This window comes from Pteropus vampyrus, unplaced genomic scaffold (genome assembly GCF_000151845.1).
Source record: "Pteropus vampyrus isolate Shadow unplaced genomic scaffold, Pvam_2.0 Scaffold28, whole genome shotgun sequence".
Taxonomy (NCBI): domain Eukaryota; kingdom Metazoa; phylum Chordata; class Mammalia; order Chiroptera; family Pteropodidae; genus Pteropus; species Pteropus vampyrus.
The window spans coordinates 2,655,467-2,674,704 of NW_011888809.1; the positions used below are offsets into that span (position 1 = coordinate 2,655,467).

Genomic DNA, 19,238 nt, shown 5'->3' on the forward strand with positions numbered 1-19,238 from the left:
TGGAGCATGACCAGGGAGGACCCCAGCAAGGTAAAGAATGAGCAGCAAAGGTCACTAGAGATACTTAGTCTGCAGAAAAGGAAATTCTGCCACCATCATAAATCTGAAGGGCTGTCATGCAGAACAGGGACAAGCTTTGCTCTGCATGGCCCCAGAGGGCAACACCATGGAAGTCACAAGAAGACAGCTCTTGACCATTTAACAGCATAAACCATTTAGCATCAATGGCTTCTGCTTAGTCCCTGGTGAAGGACAGATTCCTCCTTCACTAGATGGCTTCTGAGATCCCTCCCAACATGAAGTTTCTCTGGAAATAAAAAGTTAACTCCAAATATTGAGTATTCTAATAACGGAAAATAGTTAACGGGAGCCGAGTGAGCAGCTTGTAGGTGAACTGTGGTAAAAACGATAGTAGTGCATTTATAGAAAAGTTCAAATAACTATAAACCACTGAACATATCCAGTCAAGTCACACATTGGTTGTAGCTACGTAGTGCCTGTGCTACGGTTGGGGGCTACCCTTTCCATTTGCCAGCTAGACCGACATGCGGCCAGTTGTGGACCGAATTGTGCCCCCTCAAATTCATACGTTGAAGCCCTAACCCCTAGCGTATTTAGAGACGGGGCCTTTAAGAGGTTATTAAATTTAAATGAGGGCATAAGAGCAGGACTCTAATCCAATATGACTGGTGTCCTTGTAAGAAAAGGAAGAGATATCAGGGGGTCTTGGGGACACACTAAGAAGACAGCCATCTATAAGCCAAGGAGAGAGGCCTCACCAGAACCAACCCTGCTGGCACCCTGATCTCGGACTTCCAGCCTCTGGAACTGTGAGAAAAGCAGTTTCTGTTCTTTAAACAGCCCAGGCTGTGGCATTCTGTTATGGCAATCCTAGCGCACCAATACAGAGCCCATGACATTGGCCCCACAGAAGATGGTGAACACCTAACACGTCTTTCTTTGCCTGGGATGTGTGTAGACCTGGGTCTGAGATGACCACATCGATGGGTCACTTGGAAGAGGGGAGGAAAAGGCAGCGAGAGGCCAGCGGGCAAAACCAGACAGTTCGCAGTGCTGTACTCGGTCACCCAGGAGGCTGCCCGGGGAGAAGGAAGTCGACAAGAGCACATTCCTGGGGACGCGCTGAAAACACTTGGGCTTCCTTCTAAGACATATTTTTTAAAGGAAAAGAGAATTACGCTGAGAAAACAGGAATGACAACTATTTCAATAGACAGCAACCTTTTAGCCATTCTTTCCCCCTCAGGCAATTTACACAATGTTTTGTGTTCCTAACCTACTATGCTGGTATGATTTTCACCTTTTATATTTCTATAATAGTGAGTGTGCTCCTGAATGGAATGCAATTTCAACCAAATTGTTTCTCATGAAGCCAGGGCTGTGCCACGTTTTCTCCGGTTGCGTTTCACGGTTTGGAGGACCACGACCTCCCCATCCCATGGGGACAGGCAGCTGGCATGCCAGACTGCTGCCTAGCTCTCCTCCTCTCGAAACTCATTTCCAAATACTGTATGATTTCACTAATATGTGGAATCTAAAAAATACATAACAAAACCACTGAACAAATCGACCAAAAAAAATTGACTCATGGAAACAGAGGGGAGGGGATGTGGGGATTAAAAAGGTGAAGGGGGATAAAAGGCAGAACTTCCAGTTATAAAATAAATATGCCACGGAGATGTGGCATAGGGAGTATAGTCAATGATATTGAAATCACTTTGCACGGCGACAGATGGTTACTAGACTTAGTGCGGTGGCGATCACATTGTCTGGTGCGTAAGTGTGGAATCTCTACACTCACTAACTCGGTTAGTGTTGAAACACTAACTCAGGTTGTACGCCTGAGACTAATATGCTATTGTACGCCAACTATACTTAATAAAAAAATATTTTAAAACCCAAAAAGTCATTCCCGGACTCAAAAATGGAAAACCTCTAGGGATCAACCTGACAGGGTGTGCCTTTCCTGGCAAAGACTGCACATGCTGGATGTCTAAACACTGACCAGGCATCAGGAAGGCTGCTATTAACCTAAGAAAGGTTTGCAAAGAACTTCGGGATGCTGGGTGTGCGCCAATTTCCCAACCAGGGGTCAATGGCCCCCAAGTGTTTGCTACCCAGATCGAAGCCCATGAAGACCAAGAGAATAGCTTTGGGGACTAGATCACAGATCTTTACAGGCCAGGGATGGCCTGTAAAGATCTGTGATCTTTACAGGCAAAGAAGGCAGCAGGAAGCCTGAGGGAAGTCCAGGAATGGACTTTGTGTGCCAAAGATTCAGAGAATGCAATTCTTAGGCCCTTGAGTGTAAATCAGTAGCTGAACTTGTCTCAAATCAGGACAAGCCCTGTGAACCATTTGAGTAGAAGCTGAGTGTGTGTGCATGTGTGTGTGTGTGTGTGTGTATGTGTGCGTGTGTGTGTGTGTAACTCTATGATAGATGAATTTATTGAGAAATCATCATTCTGTGTCCCTGGCACTTATCCCAAGCCTTCTTCTCTAGATTTGGCATTTGTAGAAGTACCTGCCTTCTGTTTCTCTCCCCTCCATCATTCTGACTGCTTTTAAAGGCCCAGTCCACACTGACCTCTCTTTTCCAGCCCCTGTAGCTCTTACTGCTGGTACCCCCTAGACTCCCTAAGTGCAGTGCAGGCTCCTCCAGGAAGACTACTGTCCTTCCCAGTGCCTGGCACAGTGTCTGACACACGGCGGGCATCCCCACAGGGCTTCATGTCCAGCAGGAGCTGAGGCCTGTATGGGACATGCAGCTGGCACACTGCCTTGTAGCTTTTGCCTGGGAGAAGCCAAGTACGGGCTCTGTACACAGTAGGTGCCTAATGCTACACACATTAGTCGCTCAATTAACACTTGGTAGTGCAGCAGGGAGCGGGGTGACATACTGAAGTTCCTCAGTGGCTTCTGAGGGTCTGTGATCTAAAACCTCATGGTTATCCCTGCTGGTGATAATGGGCAGTTATCCCTGCCCATTCCTGAGAGCGGACAGGGCTTGAGACCAGGGAGGTGGCTCCCGCCATGGGTTAGCACCAGTTCCTAAAGCCCTGGGAAGGAAACGTTCCCTCCCTTTGCTCCCGCCTGGAGCACCCTCCCATCCCCCGCAGTGTCTCCATCTCTCTGGCCAGAGCGGGGGGTCTAACCTTGCAGATGCTCGGCAGAGGTTTGGGGCCCAAAGCCCCTAGGCTGCTCCCAGCTCTGTGTACTCAGCTCAATGAGGAGAAGGCCCAGGCACCCCGCTCTGCCTGTGTTCTGCTGAGCACTGGGGCCCTGAGAGGGGTGTACCCAGGCTGGGGTGCAGAGGTCACCTCCCGCGCTGAGGAGGACACCGTGTCTGGGTGTTCTGGCTGCCGTTGCTGAATCTCTCTGCTGGCCTGGTTCGCTCATCGTCAAATGATCTGTTAACAAAACCGTTAAGCCCTAGACAACCTTCCAATTAATGATTAACAAACCCCTGGAGGACAGAGCTCTGTGAAGGGGAGGAGGCTTTCTGAGCCAGGGCTGGGGCCGTGTGGTCCAGGCGGGTAGGGAACTCCTGGTGTGGATGGAGGTTCACATCCCAGAGGCTCTGGGATGCTTATTCTTTGGTTGAGGGAGCGCGTTGGGGGTAGGGACTGGGAAGTTAACGTAATAATGGGACTGTGGGCTTGGCTCCAGATCTGGGTCGAGGGTTGTGTCAATCAGATCTGGGAGATTATTATGAACAACCTTGCTTCCGAAACAATGGAGGTCCTGAGCCAGAGGTGCTCCGGGCGATATTTCTTCTCCAGGATTCTTTAGAATTTACAATAGCAGCAGTAACAGCAACATCTAACATTACTGTAGGCTAACTATGCGCTAGCTGCTGTGTTAAGACTTTGCATACATTATTAAATCCTTAAAGCATGTCTGTGAGGATAGCACTGTTATTGTCTCCACGTTACAGACAAAGAAACTGAGGCTTAGAGACATCACCTTTCTAGCATAAGTTCACAGGTCGCTGGGGAGTGGAATTTGAATTCTACCCAAGCACTATGGGGCAGCACCTGGGCCCCTGGCTACCTTCCAGGCTGCCAGCCGCAGGATCCTAACCAACTCCCTCTGCCTGCAGCCCTCCCTGGTTGGTTCATCAACAGAGGCGATGTTATTCTATTTGTCCCATCTTTGGATGTGGCCCCTGCAGAGTCCTTGTCACCCTGAGATCATGCTGAATGTTGTGGCCCCTGCAGAGTTCTTGTCACCCTGAGATCAAGCTGAATGTTGAGACCCCCTGAAGCTAGTTATGAGGAACCAACCCTCTCAAGATAAATAGCTCCTGGAATTAAGGGGAAGGTCCCAGCAACAGCCTGGTTCCTTCCCACTGTTAAGGTGATGGTGAAGGATTGAAAGTGTTACCCCAGGAGGAGAGAGACAACTGTCTTCTGTTCAGAGTGGACCCCTGGGAACTAGGTGTTAGAACATCACGATGTTAATGATGTTAATTCAGTCTCCCAAGACTCTGGAAGGCACGCTGGTCTTTGGCTTTGTCACATTACCCTGGGCTCCTAAGAGGCCATGGACACTGAAAGATGGCCCTCATACTGGTAGTAAAAAGAATAATAGCAGACAATTTTATAGTGATTACTACATGCTAGACACTAGTCCAAGGGCTGTATGTAAAATAACTTGCTTAATTACCACAACAACTGAAAGAAGCAGGTTCTATTAAATACCACCTCCCTTTTATAGATGAAGAAACCGAGGCAGAGTTTCAGGTCTTACATGCTTGGGGGTCAGTGTTTCGGTGGGGGTGCTTGGGTATAGGAGGACAGAACCCAGGGTGTGGAGTGGCAACGGAGCAGCCTGTGAGCAGGACGGCAAGAGATGAAGGGGGAGGCAGGAAGAGCCAGCCCCTGAAGTACCAGGTCAAGGGCCGGGCACTGTCCTGAGAGGAGACGGGCCATTGGACACATGTGACTGGGAGTGACAGGATGAGACGTGCATTTTGCAAAGACTACTCTGCCTGCCCGCACGCCAGACGCTCGACTTGGGAGGGATGCACTGTGGGTCTGGAGGTCACCAATGGAGGCCGGTGGTGGTGGGGACAGAGAGGAGAGAATTGATCCAGAGAAGGCGGAATCCAAGGAGTTTTCAGACTCAGTGTCTAAGGGGGACAAGGCGGGTCAAGGACAGCTATAGGCTTTGACTTGGAACTCCTGGGTGGAATCATGCTGTCATTTTTGAGACAGACACAGGGAGGACAGGTCTGTGGGAACATGATTTCGGTTTGGACATTTTGTGCCTCTGGGCTAACCACATGTGGGCAAACAGCTTTATCATGCATCCTAGCTTCTTCCAGAATATTTATTGAGGTGGCAGAGGGAGCGGTGTGCCCTGGCATGTCAGAGGGTCAGGGAGGGAGAGATGAGATCTATGCTGGGCTCTGCAGCTGGGGCAGCGGCCCCGAATCCCCCCGCCAGGAAGCTGATGCATCCCATTCCCTTTTAGGGACGGGACACGGAGCTCCCATCAAGTGGCTTGATCAGGGGCTGTCAGCCTGGTGAACGAGCTCGGGCTTCTTCCGTCTCCTCTGCTCTGGGGAGGGCGCCTGGCTTTCCACCCCTCGCTAGCTTCTTTCTCTGCTGAACTCTCCAGACCTGGGGCCACTGCCAATGGAACAATTGTTTTTGGTGTTAAGTGGTCACAGTGTCATGTCTGTGGTCTCATTAAATCCTCCTCTATGCTCGAAGAGGGTGGACTGTCACTGCATTTTAAAGATGAGGAAAAGGTGGGTCAGAGACGTTAGGAGACTAGCCCCAGTCACACAGCTGTCGACTATGCCTCAAAATATCTTTAGCAGGTCCCGTCTTTGCCACTCGTGGAGACTGGGGCAGCTGCTGTTTGAGCAGTAGGTGGCGTGAGGACAGACAGAACTCCAGGGGCGGAGGTCCAAGGGCGAGGATGAGAAGCAAGGAGATCTGGGCCAGACACATTCCACCACATGGTTCCCCAGCCCTGGGAATCCACACGGCTCCTCACCCTGGGCCTTGGCCACCAAAAGTCCTTTGTGGAAGAAGGTATGGAGTAGAAAGAATGACATCAATAGCTTGTACCTCTGCAGTGACACACTCAGCTGGGCTCATGGGTCCCGGTGCAGTGACATTATTAGACTTGGCGGTCTCAAGGCCCGAGGTTGGCTACAACCTCTGCCCATGGATGAGCTCAGGGGTGCCAATTCAACAAGACAAATGGCTCAGGTATTTAATAACAGGATTCAAATGGAACTAATTCTTTTTTCCTCCCTTATCACTTTGCACACATGAAATCTATTTTAATTAGGTTTCGATATATAATCTTAAAAAAATAAGAAAGAACTCCCACAGATTGTTCCCACCCTCAAATGGTTCTTAGAGAAAGAAAGGTTTATCTCATAAGTTTCTTAAGAAAATCTATATGTGCTCAATGCATTTAAATAACACTCATTAAAGTGAACTGCATGCAAGCCACTTCTCTAGTCACAGATGAGAGACAGTCGCTTGACCTACTGCAAATCAAAGAGCATTTCCACGCCACCCTTATTTTTCAATTGGTTAAGTTTTAAATTAAAGTCCCAACACCCTTTTTTTGGGGAAGGCAGACTAACATAAATAGCCCTAACTGAAATTTTAGCTCAGTCGATTGGAAGATAATTACAAGAAACAAAATGTGAAATTTTAAATCAGAGCACTAATGAAGTCTAAAAATACCAGTGGCCCATCCCTCTGGCTGGCAAGACCTGCTCCTCGTGGATGGGATTGCTCCATAATTACTCAACCCCGCGAGAGGCCAGGTTGTCTCATCGAACGATAGTAGGAAAAATAGCGGGACTTTAATTAGCTAGATCTCAAGGCGTTCTAGGGCGGATCTTATTATAATGCTGGGCAAGGTTTCAAATAGCAAACAGGAGAAAGGGGAAATTTTTTTTTTTTTTAAGTGGAGTTCAGACTCGTGTTGATGCCATCACGCAGGGCCTCCTGGTTCCCACTCGGAGCCAACTGTCTGTCATTCAGGAGCGTGAAATCGATTGGGCTCCGGAGATGTAGAATCCCGTGGGGCAAAATTAAAAGTGACCCAAATCCAAACCCACACAGTCTTGTCGGGAATGTGATTCTCACATGGCAAATTTCAAAGATTTGGTTTCAAAATTCGGGTTTCTCATTTTCAAAAATATGCAGTTGTTTGACATTAGATCTGATGGACACATTATAGCTTTAGCGATAAAGGCTTTTAAGATTAGAAATGAAAGGAGAAATTATTAAAAAACAAACAAACAAACAAACAACGAACCCACCCAGGCTTGAGTTTGGAGGCATTTGTATGTGCCTGTTTCATTGTCTTTCTTCACCCTGAATATAAGTTGACGAGGGCCATAAATATAGAGAAGCGAGTTAAATGTAATTTCTTGGGAAACGAGCCAGCTTGCTGGCAAACTATGGAAGTCAGCATGACCGGCTGTCACTGGTTGGAGCTGGGGGATCTCACTGGCTCACCAAACGTGGGGCTGTGGGCACTTTCTAGCCTTACCCCGTACCTGACCCTCACCTAGCACCGATCCACCCTTTAGGGGCTGGAAGAGGGGATCCCATCGAGGTCTCTCTGTCTTCTCTCCACCTGCCCATGGGCCTGGATCCACCATAGAGGATGGTTCACACCCTCTGGCCCCACAGAGCTGTTACAGGTGTGGCTCTGTGATGACCCGCTGCCCTAGTGCCCACAGGGGACCGCACGTGCCTGTCTCTGCCACTGTATCTTCCTGATCTTATGGACTCAGGTGCCTGATGATGGTGACATGTGCCTGTGCCCGGCAGCTTCCAGGAGCCAGATCCCAGTTCCCTGCTAAGCCCCAGAGCAGGGACACCAGTCCCATCTGGGCCAGTCACCTTTTTGCACAGAAGTCCTTTTCCTAGATGCATGCAAGTCAGCAAGACTTTTCATCGGCCCTACGACAACCTCGAGATGGGGGGTTATGACCCCTGTAGTGGGAAGAAGGGAGCCCATCCAGTGCCTTGGGCCATGGAGCAGCTGGGACACGCAGTGCCCAGTGTGCCAGAGTTGGCAACATATAAACTGGTAGTAAGATTTTTTTTTTTAAGAGAAAAAGCTTAACCAAAACAATACAAACAAAAAATCAATTTAGTCAATTTTTTTTTAAAAAAGATCTTAAACAAAGCAAGAGTTTACCAGAATTTAGATGCAATTTTCTATAATTTTGTCATTTAAGACTAGTGCTGATTTCTAAAACAAAGGCGGTCAGGGCGCAATCAGATTGGGAATTAAACCCAATGAAGATCTAGGCACAGCTTTGTTGTTGGGAGCTTGACAAGGCCTGAAAATTACCCAAAAGGATAAAGATAGAGATTCGTGAGAGCAGGCGGGAAGAGAATGGCTGGTTGGAGTCTTTGCTCTGCTAGGAGGCGAGGCCCTTCCAAAGATGCAGTCTCAAGGGGTTGCAAGTAGGGAGGCTGTGAATCGAGCCCAGAGGTCCACGCTTCCTAGGAACCCTCTACCCTCTCCTACCAAACGAGGCCTGGATCCCCCAGCAGGCAGACTGCCTGCCATGTAATCCCTCTTGCCTGCACCTGGGTCCAGGCATGGCTGCCTCCCCTCTGCACTCAGCGGGAGCAGGACCCAGCTCAAAGGGAGAGGCTCATCTAGGTAGATGAGCCCCGTCAGCCTCACAGCCGTGGCCCCTGGTCCTCTTGCTCCCTTTTGCATCTTGCTGGGCTGATCCTTCAGACAGACAGCAGAGTGAGACCTATTTACTGAAGCCTTTTGCCCTAAGCCTCAGGCTGGGGGCTCATGTTCAGAACCACATCCTGGTGTGCTCCCTCCTCCAGTCTCTGTTCTCCAGGATCTGCCTTGAAAACTGCCCTGGGGTTGGGGTAGAGGGTTAACAGAAGGCCAAACTTGGAGGTGCTCTTTTCTGGAGCCTCACAGAGCTATCCTTGGGTCCTCGAAACAAACAACCAAAAAATTAACTGGCTCAGGATGGTCTTGGAACGTCTCCTGGGCCTCAGCTAATGCCTGGGAGGTGCTCTCATCTGATGGCATGGCGGAGGGTCCTTTTCTGAGGAGGGACACAGACGCTTCATAGTCTTCCTGTCCTCATGGGTAGAAGATGGAGAAGGAGCCCTAAGAAGGAGCAGATGATTCTTGCTCATTCTGTACTTGGCCTGGCCTTGGGGTCAGAGGTGAGAATGACCCAGGGCTTGGGCTGGAGACAAAAGGACCTTGAACTTCGCAGACTCTCACCTCCTCTTCCTGCCCATTCATATTTCCCTGTCTTCCATTTCCTGTCTCCCTCCTTCTCCCCGCCTCCTCTGTCTGAGGCCAGGCTGAATTGGGCAGCAAGAAGTTTTATTGCAACCTCTGGGTTGGGTGAGGCCAGTGAGGGAGTTGCTGGAGAGCATAGGCCACCAAGAACCACACTCCCGTCCATGCTGTGTCATAGTGACCACGTGGGGGAGGCACAGATGTAGGCACACAGGGAGCATGTGGCAGCAGGACTTACCTTTGGGGTGCCCGGGGTCGGTGAACTCATACTTCCCCACACCAATGGTCCGTAGCATCTGCAGCCCGTGGGCTGAGTCAGTCGTGGGGGGCCCATTGGTGGCAGGGGCACCGCTGGGGAGAGTGGCAGACGGCTGGGCTGGCGGTGGTGGAGGCAGCAAGGGCCCTGCCATGTGGCCGTTGCCCACAGCGGCGGGTCCCTGGCGGGCCACCTGCCCTACGCCAGGCAGTGTGGACACGGCCAGGGGCTGCGGGCTGGCATACAGGGCTTGGGCAGGCATGTTGACCACCACGCTGCTCAGTGGCTGGGAGGGAGGCTGTGGGAGCGAGTAGTGGCCTGGCATCAGCGGGAGCTGGGGTCCCACGTGCGGAGGCAGTGAGGGGGTCACCCCAATGACTGGGGCCTGGACGTTCACAGCCGGGCTGAAGGTGGGAGGCTGGGTCACTCCATAGGAGTGTGCGATCAGGGCGGGCTGGCTCCCGGCGGCCACCGTGGTCACCCATGGCCCCGTGCCTGCAAGGGAGATGGAAGAGATGTCATCTGCCGGTTATACATTCACTCAACAAATATCAATTCCTCCAGGCCCTGGGCTGGGTGCTGGGGTCACAGAGGTGGACAAGACACCTGTGCCCGGGAACTCACAGAATAAGAATCTGTGATTACTGTAGCACAGGATAAGTGCCTGAGGAACATATGAACAGATGGCTGTGAAGGCTCAGAGGAGAAGGCACACCTGCCTGGGAGAGTTCGAGAGGCAACAAAGCAGAGACGAAAAAGTCAAGACCTTCAAAGAGATCTGGGTTCAAATCTCGGCTCTGCCACTTCCTAGCTAAAAGCCCCGGGCAAGTTAAACGGAACTAGCAACACCTACGTCATAGGTCTCCTGGGAAGAATTGAATGAGAAAGATGTATTTGGGGAAAAAATAAAAAAAAACTAGCAGAGCGTCTAGCATGTTAAATGTTCCATAAATACTGGTGTTTTTCCTTTCTTTCTGGAGAATCACTGTCTGAGAAAGGGTGCCGGGGTAAGAGCTGGATTGTGACGATCGGGTTTTGCTGGGCAAGGCAAGAGCACCAGGGCTGAAGCTGTGCAAGGGCCCCGCGGAGCAGAAAGGGATGGCGGAGGGTGCGGGCGGTGTGCGAGGGCCGGCAGGGGCTGCTCTCCACGGCCTTGGAATGGGGGAGGGGCAGGCCTTGTCCTAAGCACCCTCTGCGTGGCTAGCCCTGGGGGAAACAGGAGAAGTCCATTTTGTCCTTTAAAGAAACTGAGGCTGAACAAGGAGGTCCAGACACACCTCCTGAGACCCAACACAAGATGCCAGACCAGCTGTGCCCAGGTCGGGCAGAGAAGGGCCCAGGGCCCCCTGAGCTGAGCTGAGCTGACCGAGGTGGCCCAGGCAGGCCCGTGAGTGAGACTGGAAGATACTGTGATAAGTAAGGCCAGTCTGGGTTGCCTCTGACTGAGTGTGGATCTAGGCTTCTGTCACCTGAATTGTCACCTGGGTGTTCATGATGCCTGTGGAGTGGCAGTGTAGACTGAGGGCTGAAAGCCGAGGAAGGAGAGCAGGGGCTAGAGGACCACCAGCCCCAGAGGCTAGAAGGTGAGGCTGGGAGCACCCTAAGGGAAGTTAAGATTGCAGGGTGGGGAGGAGCCAAGATGGCAGGATGTCGATCGAACCACCAGTGGGCGCTGTCCTGAGGAACCATTCAAAGGGAGAGCCGCTGGGCCTGCTGGTGGAGAACCAGGCTGGGGGTCTGACAGACAGCACGTTTGTCCTGGTTCCCCTGCACTGGCCTCCCCGGAGTCAGTTCCATTATCTGCAAGAGGACAGTAATAACACCAACTTCGCGGGGTTGCTGTGAGCATGGAGCTGACACATAAAACAAGGCACATAAGACGTGCGACAAATAGTTCCGATTTGGTAACGAGGGAGGTTGGAGAAAACCAGAAGCGGGCAAATGTTGGCGAAGCAGTGCCGGCACCGTTCTAGAACGGCCTCCTCGGGGGTATTGCCCCCAGCCTGGAGAAGAGGAGGTGCTATCACTGTGAGCCAGCTTGTTGTCTTAAGGACAAGGCATGATCTCCTAAGCTCAGTTTTCTCTGGGATTAGCCAGGGAGCCTGGAAAAACACATCCGAACCTTCGCGCACAGCTGGCGAGATCTCGGATAACTTTGTGATGAAGATACAGAGATGCTGTGCCATGGAATCAATTGATTTTTGAGCCAAGGAATGGCGCGGCGGGTGCTGGAGACGTAGAGAGCTGTATCCAGCGACGTGCGCCGGGCCTTGCTCACCATTTTATTAGTGATTTGGAGGATGACATGGAAGACAGCATGACTAAATCTGCAGGTGACATAATATTGGGATGGGTTAGGCACAGGTCTGCAATAAAAGCAGGAAGCTAAGAAATCCTGTCACTCAAAAAGATATTGACAAGGTCTTGCTCTTGGCCTTAGATCCCATTACCCAGATGCCTCAGCCAGAGTGTGAGGAGATGGACAGGGGTCAGAGAGGACTGGATTCTTACTGTTGAGACAGTATGTGATGTGGTTGCCAGTGGAGCAGAAGTGACATAAGGCTGCAAGGTTCAAAGCAGAGGGGCCGGAAGAAGGAATCGCTGGGCAGACCACACGTGGGCTCTGTGTGCTGGGATCTGGTCATTGAGGAATGTGGAGATCTGAGCAACTCCTTCAAAGGTGAAAGGACTGGAAACCACGGGCTCTGGGGTGTGGCCAACGAACTTGGGGTGTTTATCACGCAGAAGACTTGGAGGGGGAAGAGTGGGATCCCCAGGGGTCTGCTGGGCTGTGGTATGGAGGGCCAAGCAGTCGCCTAAGGGGAGGTCTGGGACCGAGGGGAGAAAACGGGCAAGGCTTTCATTATGGTCACAGCTGTCCGAAGAAGGCCTGGGTGCTGTAGGAGGTGGTGGATCCCCAGTACCAGGGAGATGGAGCATCTTATCCTTGTGTAACTGTTGACAAGGCACAAACCCACTGCCAGGTGTGACCTGAGGAGTTTGTTATGGATCAGAGTACTGAGGTTTGGAAAAGATTGTTCAAAATAACCCTAAGAAGATTTAAAGTTACTCCTACCATGCCAATCTTACTCCCTTGCCCCGCCCCCCCATACTTTCTTGATTAGCAGAGAAAGGGGGTAGAGACACAGATACTGCCCAGGAAATTAAACACAGTGAGCCCTGCCCCGACCCCAATGCAACCTGAGGTCTCAGCTGCTGTGGGCTGGTGGGTCAGGACCTGCTGAGGATCTGGGGCACCCAGGAGGCCCTTAACGCCCCTCCCAGCCCTAGGTATAGGTGTCTCTGTCCACGAAAGAAGTACACACCTGGATTGTCACTCTCCCTCATTTGTTTGGAGGGCGGCTCATCAGTGTCCCAGGGTGTGGACTGATTGATGGGCGTCTGCCCCCACCGGATGCTGGTCGTGAGTCCCTGGGACTGACTGTCCGCTTTGGAGATGCCGGGGGCCTGGGGAGAAGCAGAACAGGAGGATGAGCACAGCCTGGAAAAGATCGTCCCCTGAGCTGTCCTGCCGCCTGAGCTGTGGGGCCGGAGGCACAGCCCCAGCCCTGTTCCCAGTCCCACGGGAAAATCACAGGGCGTTTGGGCACAGTAGTAGCAGCTGTGACCTCTGCTAAGCTCCCACTCCCAGAAGCTCCCAACCCAGTGCCTCTTTGGCCACCATCTGCGGCTGAGCAATCGCAAAGGAAAGGAAGTTCTGCGCTGTGAGACGTGAAGTTTCCCAGCCCCTGGGTCCTTAATAAACTGTGCTGACATTCATGGCATATGCGGAGCACCAGCTGTGTGCTCAGCCCAGGCTCGGAGCCACTGTGTGCCCGGCCCTTTGACACGTGAGAGAACGGCTCCCAGAACTCCACCACCAGGCCCCAGGCCACCCTCACACCAGCCTCTGAGGCCCCGGAAGTCCCACTCCATGAGAGAGGCACTGAGGGTGGGGACTGAGGCCGACGACAGGGCAGCGCCAATCCTGCCACCAGGGCCGGAAGGCACGGAACACCCCTTCCCTCGGACCCTCAGCTCAGGAAGGAGGCTGGCTCTCTGCTCCAGGATTTCGCTCTCCAACTTACATATTTAGATGAATGGGAAAATGAACCTCAGGGCGAGAACAAGCATTAGGACAGCAGTGGTCTCCCTGAGCTACCCCCTAACCGTGGAGTCGTATACAGTCATGAAAAATCACGTTTGCTCAGAATTCTCCATGAGATGGCAAAACGCTGACACTATCATGTTAAACGAGCAAAGCAAGACATAAAATGACACAAATACAACATCACCACGTAAAACACGATGCGCAGGAGGGAAAAAGACTGAAATATTAGAGGGACGTCAGTCTCAGGTAACTTTCATCCTCTTGTCGACACTTTCCTGTATCTGCCAGGTTTTCTAGTACGGCCATTACCATTATTGTAATTGTAATTATAATACTCCTCCTTCCCACGTCCAGACAGCAAGTCGGAGGGCCCAGGACTGGGGTATCTGGGGTGGAAGTGGGTGTCGGTCTCAGGAGGGATGGTATTGGAGGAGTGACTGTGGCTCCCAGCAGTGCAGCCAGAGCCCAACCAGTTTTGGGGCGAAAGGTTAAGTGGGGTGAGGGGCAGAGACGGGTGCCCACTGGGAGCACCAAGGGGGCACCTGCAGGCCTCTCTTAGGTGAGGGCCGTGGTCCTGTGGTCCTTGTGACTTCTGATGGAAGCTGACTCAGTCACCCGGCTGGTGGGGAGGGGGGCAGCGCCCCCTACTGGGCCTGTCTGACCAGCGAGACTCTCCTGGTCCCACACAGGGCTGACTGGGGGGCAGGAGTGGGGAGGGCGGATGTCTCCTAGCGGGGCGGATGACATCGAGAGCCTGCAGCGGGGCCTGCTGGGAGGGGTGGGAGCTGCATCGCATCAGGACTGTGGGCTGCACGGAGCTGATCGCATTAGGCTGCCCTTTATCTCTGGCTTGCATTTCACACGCTTCCCGTCTGTGAACAGAGCAGGAAACAAAGGAAAAGAGTGACTCTCTTGAGGAAAGTACAGTTCGACAGACAAGCTTCCTTATGAGAAGCCCCTGCCCCATTTCCGTCTGTAGGACGGATGGGAGTTTGGGGTGGGTAAGGGGGCTTGGGATTGAGCCACACTCACCAAGAGAACGATAGTGTGGCTTCTACAGTGTTCTCTAAATGCATAGCTTTCCAGCGTGTCCTGTCTGCAGCCCTTCTGTATTCTGATTCTTGGGGTGCTTGGGGTGGTTCTGAGGAATAGAGGTTGCTTCCTCATACGCAGAGGCATTAGGGTAGGGGGGATCCTGTGCGTTGTCCCATTCAGGGCCCTATTTGGGCGTGAAGTTTGAAGGTGGAGAGGAGACCCCAGCCTCCTCAGCAGCACCCTACTTCCTGGCAAGAAACCCGTTCTGCCAGTAGGGGGTGCTGCAGCCCCTCTCTGCTGCCCCCAGTTCCTGGAGGCCTCCCAGGCCAGAAGCAGGCTTGATTCTCAGGGTCCTACGGTAGCACTTCTGCCCTGCTGAATCGGCATCCAGGCCCAGCCTGGAACCTTGGCAGGGGAGGGGAGGGCTCTGGGAGCTCAGAGGCTCTGGGCCTGGCCCCTAGAACAGGCACTGCCACCAGCGGAGGCGGCCGAGGTCTCCTCCTTACGAGGGGGTAACCAGATTCAAGAGTTCTCGTTTTTCTACAGTGGGGAGTTTCCGAACTTGAAAAACAGCACGCTTTCCCGAGGGTTCAGGCCCCTGGTTCCAAAACAGTGATGCCAGCTCCGTGGCTTGTGCCTCTGTTGGTTCCCTGGTTTGTTCAGTAAATAAACACTGGGCCCCTGCTCTGTGCCTGGCCTTGCCCAAGTCTGTCCTCACGGGGCTGCTCTCAGCTGCCTATGCAAGTGGTGACTGAGTTAGACTCCAGTCTGACTGGGGGAACAGGGGGCTCTGGAGCCCTGCTGGGTGTGGCTACGACAGGCCTGCTGCCTGGCTGCGTCTTTCATGAATATTGCAAGCAAGTTCTTATGTACAAAAAATTTGTTCTGCTGTGAAAAGAAAAAGTCTTTTTTTTCTTTCCTTTAGGAAAGATAAATAAGGCCACTCGTATTCTACTCAGCACTAGCAGCTGCTGAAGCTATGAGCAACTCGTAGTTCAGGAATTTTTATTTATTTTAGTAGAATAATGACATGAACATTCCATCCTCTACTCCCTCCAGAAAAAACACGGACGCGGGTGTTTGCCCCTCGCCCAGGCGCCTGGGTGCCCAGGTGGAGAAGAACGTCTGGCGATGTGAGTCAGCTCGGCCTGGTAGGAGGAAAAGAGAAGCTCCGGGTCCAAGGTAAACACACAGCCCCGGGTTCTGGGGGCTTCTGGGGGCTTCTGGGGGCACTGCGTGGGTCCACGGCTCCAGATCTGAATGTGGCTCCCGCTAAGCCTCTCCTCTGTGGTTCAGAGTCCCAGAGGCCCGAGACGCTTCCAAGGCTCTCTGGGCCATCCCCAGCCTGAACGCTGGGCCTCCCGGAGTTCCGTTTCTCGCCCTGCACCCGAGAATGCTGCAGAAACCGACCAAGAGAACAGCTCAGGCTGGAGGAGGAAGGCAGGGCTGGGGGAGCCTCCCCTCACCCACTGCCGCTGCCACCGTCTGGGACGTCAGTGAAGCCACCCAGACATTTGGCCTTTCCCCAGCGTTCCTGGCCATGCTTCTGCTCCTGTGACATGATGGCACTTGGCAGAAAGAGGCAGATGAGGACAGCCTTCCTCCTGCCTGGCACCAAGAAGCGGCCCTATCTGCCCATCATCCGGCCTGAGCAGGCTTCTTTCTGCTTCCCTTTAATGATATGCTAATGGGATGCATCATTAACGCAGCAGCTTTTAAACCCTGAGCTCTTGTAAATTTTCAAAGGTCACACTTTTACGGTGGCTGACAGCATCGTGCTTCTTTCAGCTACTGAAGAACACTAAAGACCCTGATCCTTAATGGATGAAACTCTCTGTGAGGTGGCAGCATGGGCTGAAGCGCCTGCTGGTTGGGGGGCTGGGAACCTCCACTCTGCAACAAGCCTCCCAGGGTCCCAGGGTTGTGCTCTACCAGCTTGGGGAGAACCAGGTACACGTCACCCACAGAGCTGCACCGGGGGCCTGCTCCATGTCGGGGAAGTTGTGCGGGGCCGGAGGTGGTGCCCTGTGCTCAGATGCCTGGCAGAGGGAGCGAGGGAGGCCAACATCGCCGAGAAGGCGAGGTCCTCTTCCTCCCACGGAGCACCATTTGCTCACCAGGCTGCGCACCCACGAAGCTGCGGCAGCCCACAGGGGCTGCTTTTTGCTAATTTGTCCACCCAGAAAGAGCACCTTTTTCTACTTGGCACAAAGGTGCCATATAGGCCAGCAGCATCCGGGTGGTCAGGGGTGGTTTGAAAGATGGAGGGATGAGAGCCACCACAGGGAACAGAACCGTGACGCTGTGACACTACTCCAGCTCCAGGCTTAGGCTTTGAAGAGGACTCGCAGCCTCTGCCTCTGTGTCTCAGACCCTCCAGACCAGACCAGCGATCAGATGAATACCACCCAGCGACACCATGGCGCTCCGATGGGCCAGCCAAGCTCGCTCAGTGTCTGTGCACAAATTGGTGAAATATTATAAAGTGTTGTTTAAAGCCACTAAAAATGAGAGATACAATCTACTGTGCACACGGCAAAATAGCATAAGATCAAAAATCATTTGTGTGACGCTCTTGACATATAAATACAGCAGTTTTATATGCATCCTTTTGTGTTCCACAGAGGATCGGAGGCAGCATAACTATAGCAAGGACTGTAATTACATAAACGCTAAAGCTAAAGTTAATGCAGCCTCTCCCCAAGCGCACTCCAGCTGGGTGGTGGGTGGGAAGTGGCCTTGGATGAAAACTGAAAAGCCACAGGGAAGAAGACATCAGCATCGGGTGACCTGGGGCAGACTGACTCTTAGCTTGATCTGCAGCTTGTTTTTCCCTCACGATTCCTGTAATTTCCACCTAATCCGTGAAAGAGAAGCTTTGGTGTGACACCTCCCCCACGCGCCCTAGCTCCTGGTTCTGAGGACCCCTTTTGACGAGGGACTGCTGATGTGGCCTGAACCCTGTAGTGGATGTTTGGCATCTTTTTTGACTTAAGGTGGAAGCCAGAAAACTTGCTCTGCCAGCTTCCCTTGCAGCTAGAGCACAGGCGGGTTCCCAGCTGCTCAGACACACTTGGTGAGATTTCGATATGAAAGCTGGGCAACATGAAGAAGCCAGCACAGCTCCGAGTCCATGCTCTGCAGAGGTTGGTGGTAGAGGGACGAGGATTCAGGAGCATGCAGATGGTGGAGTCTCTGGGCTCAGCATCAGTGGAGAATGCTATCGTTTCCTGTTTCTTCTTATTCTGGAGAGTTCTCAGGCCTCCTCTGAGAAGGCGAGAGCGGGTTCCCACACAGTTCCTAGCAGAAGTGGATATGCTTAGGCACCTCCAGGCCCTGGGGGATCACGTCACAGTGGCTGCCAGCTCCAGGACTGAGCACAGCTGGGCCGGCCACTCCCTGCAGAGTGGATGTGTCACTTCCTTTTCAGCATCCCTGCCACTGTAAGGCACTAGGATCTTCATAGTGTCTAATCCCCCTGTGTGGACTGATAGAGGCCAGTTTTTCGTAAACTTACTCAGACTGGTACATTGGGGTCCCGTGTGGGAACCTCCCAGGGACTCTCGTGCTACAAAGTTGGAGCCCTAGGAAGGCAATTCTTAACTTAAAGGAATGGTATTCAAATGGTAGAAATTCAGGCTTAAGGAAGAGCTATTTTGGTGTCTGGGTTTTTTAGATCATAGCATATGGGTTTATACACCTGGGATTGGCAGGTTATCAATGAGAGCCTGATTCTAAGGTCACATGGGTAGAGAACCCACCAGCTCTATTATAGGTACTCTCCACCATAAGTGCACATGAGTATCTGGGGGCGTTGTTAAGAATGCATGTTTCTGGACTGCCCCCCACCCCCCGCCCAGAGCTTCTGATTCAGTACGTCTGGGGTGGAGGACCCCAAAATGTGGCTCTTTAACAAGCCTACCATGTGATGCAGGTGGTCCATGGACCTCACTCTGGGGAGCAATGATGGTCTTGACATTCAAGCTCTCAGGCCCCTGTGCCTAGAATGGGGGCGGGTATCTTGGGGCTGAAGCTGCTGGGCCGGTCCTTACTGGGACAGCTTTTTGGGTCTTGCTCATGGGGCTCATAGGCGCCGTCTCTTCGGTCACGCCACCTCCATGAACTCCTGTTCCCGGCCTAGGTTTCAAAGGGTCAGATGGACAATCTGACAGACACCAAAGCTATAAATCTGTGGCCTCTGGGAGGAGCAAATGACATTTATGGGTCTCTCAGTTCTCATTTCATGATTGCTACCGAACTACAAACAAGAGTATAATCGCAGTGAAATCCCCACTTGGGTCTGGGGGAGGCTCTCTGGAGCCCCCCGCCTGCCCTCATTAACGAGGCTGCCCTCTCCGGCCCCCTGGCCCCAGGCTGGTGCCCTCGGCCTCCCCTTTGGAGCAGCGCCATAATGTGCTCTGGAGCCCGATGAAATTTCTAATAATACTAACCAATGATGTGTTAAATTGAGACACTTCTGGCTCGCATGCCGGAAACTGCATGATGGTTTAAAGGACCAGTGCTTACCTTTCTC

The 19,238-nt window shown here is 52.4% G+C and overlaps 1 protein-coding gene across 2 annotated transcripts in view; it reads right to left on the reverse strand.

The window, feature by feature from the left end:
• The window catches only part of KLHL29 (kelch like family member 29), a 226,120-nt gene that overhangs the window by 46,887 nt on the left and 159,995 nt on the right, over positions 1–19,238 (reverse strand). For both annotated transcript variants that reach the window (XM_023528542.1, XM_011356584.2), the window contains exons 3-4: positions 12,885–13,026; positions 9,541–10,053 (exon numbers count right to left, since the gene is read on the reverse strand). In XM_023528542.1, the coding sequence (XP_023384310.1) occupies positions 9,541–10,053; positions 12,885–13,026 (655 nt within the window). The remainder of the gene's footprint in view (positions 1–9,540; positions 10,054–12,884; positions 13,027–19,238) is intronic.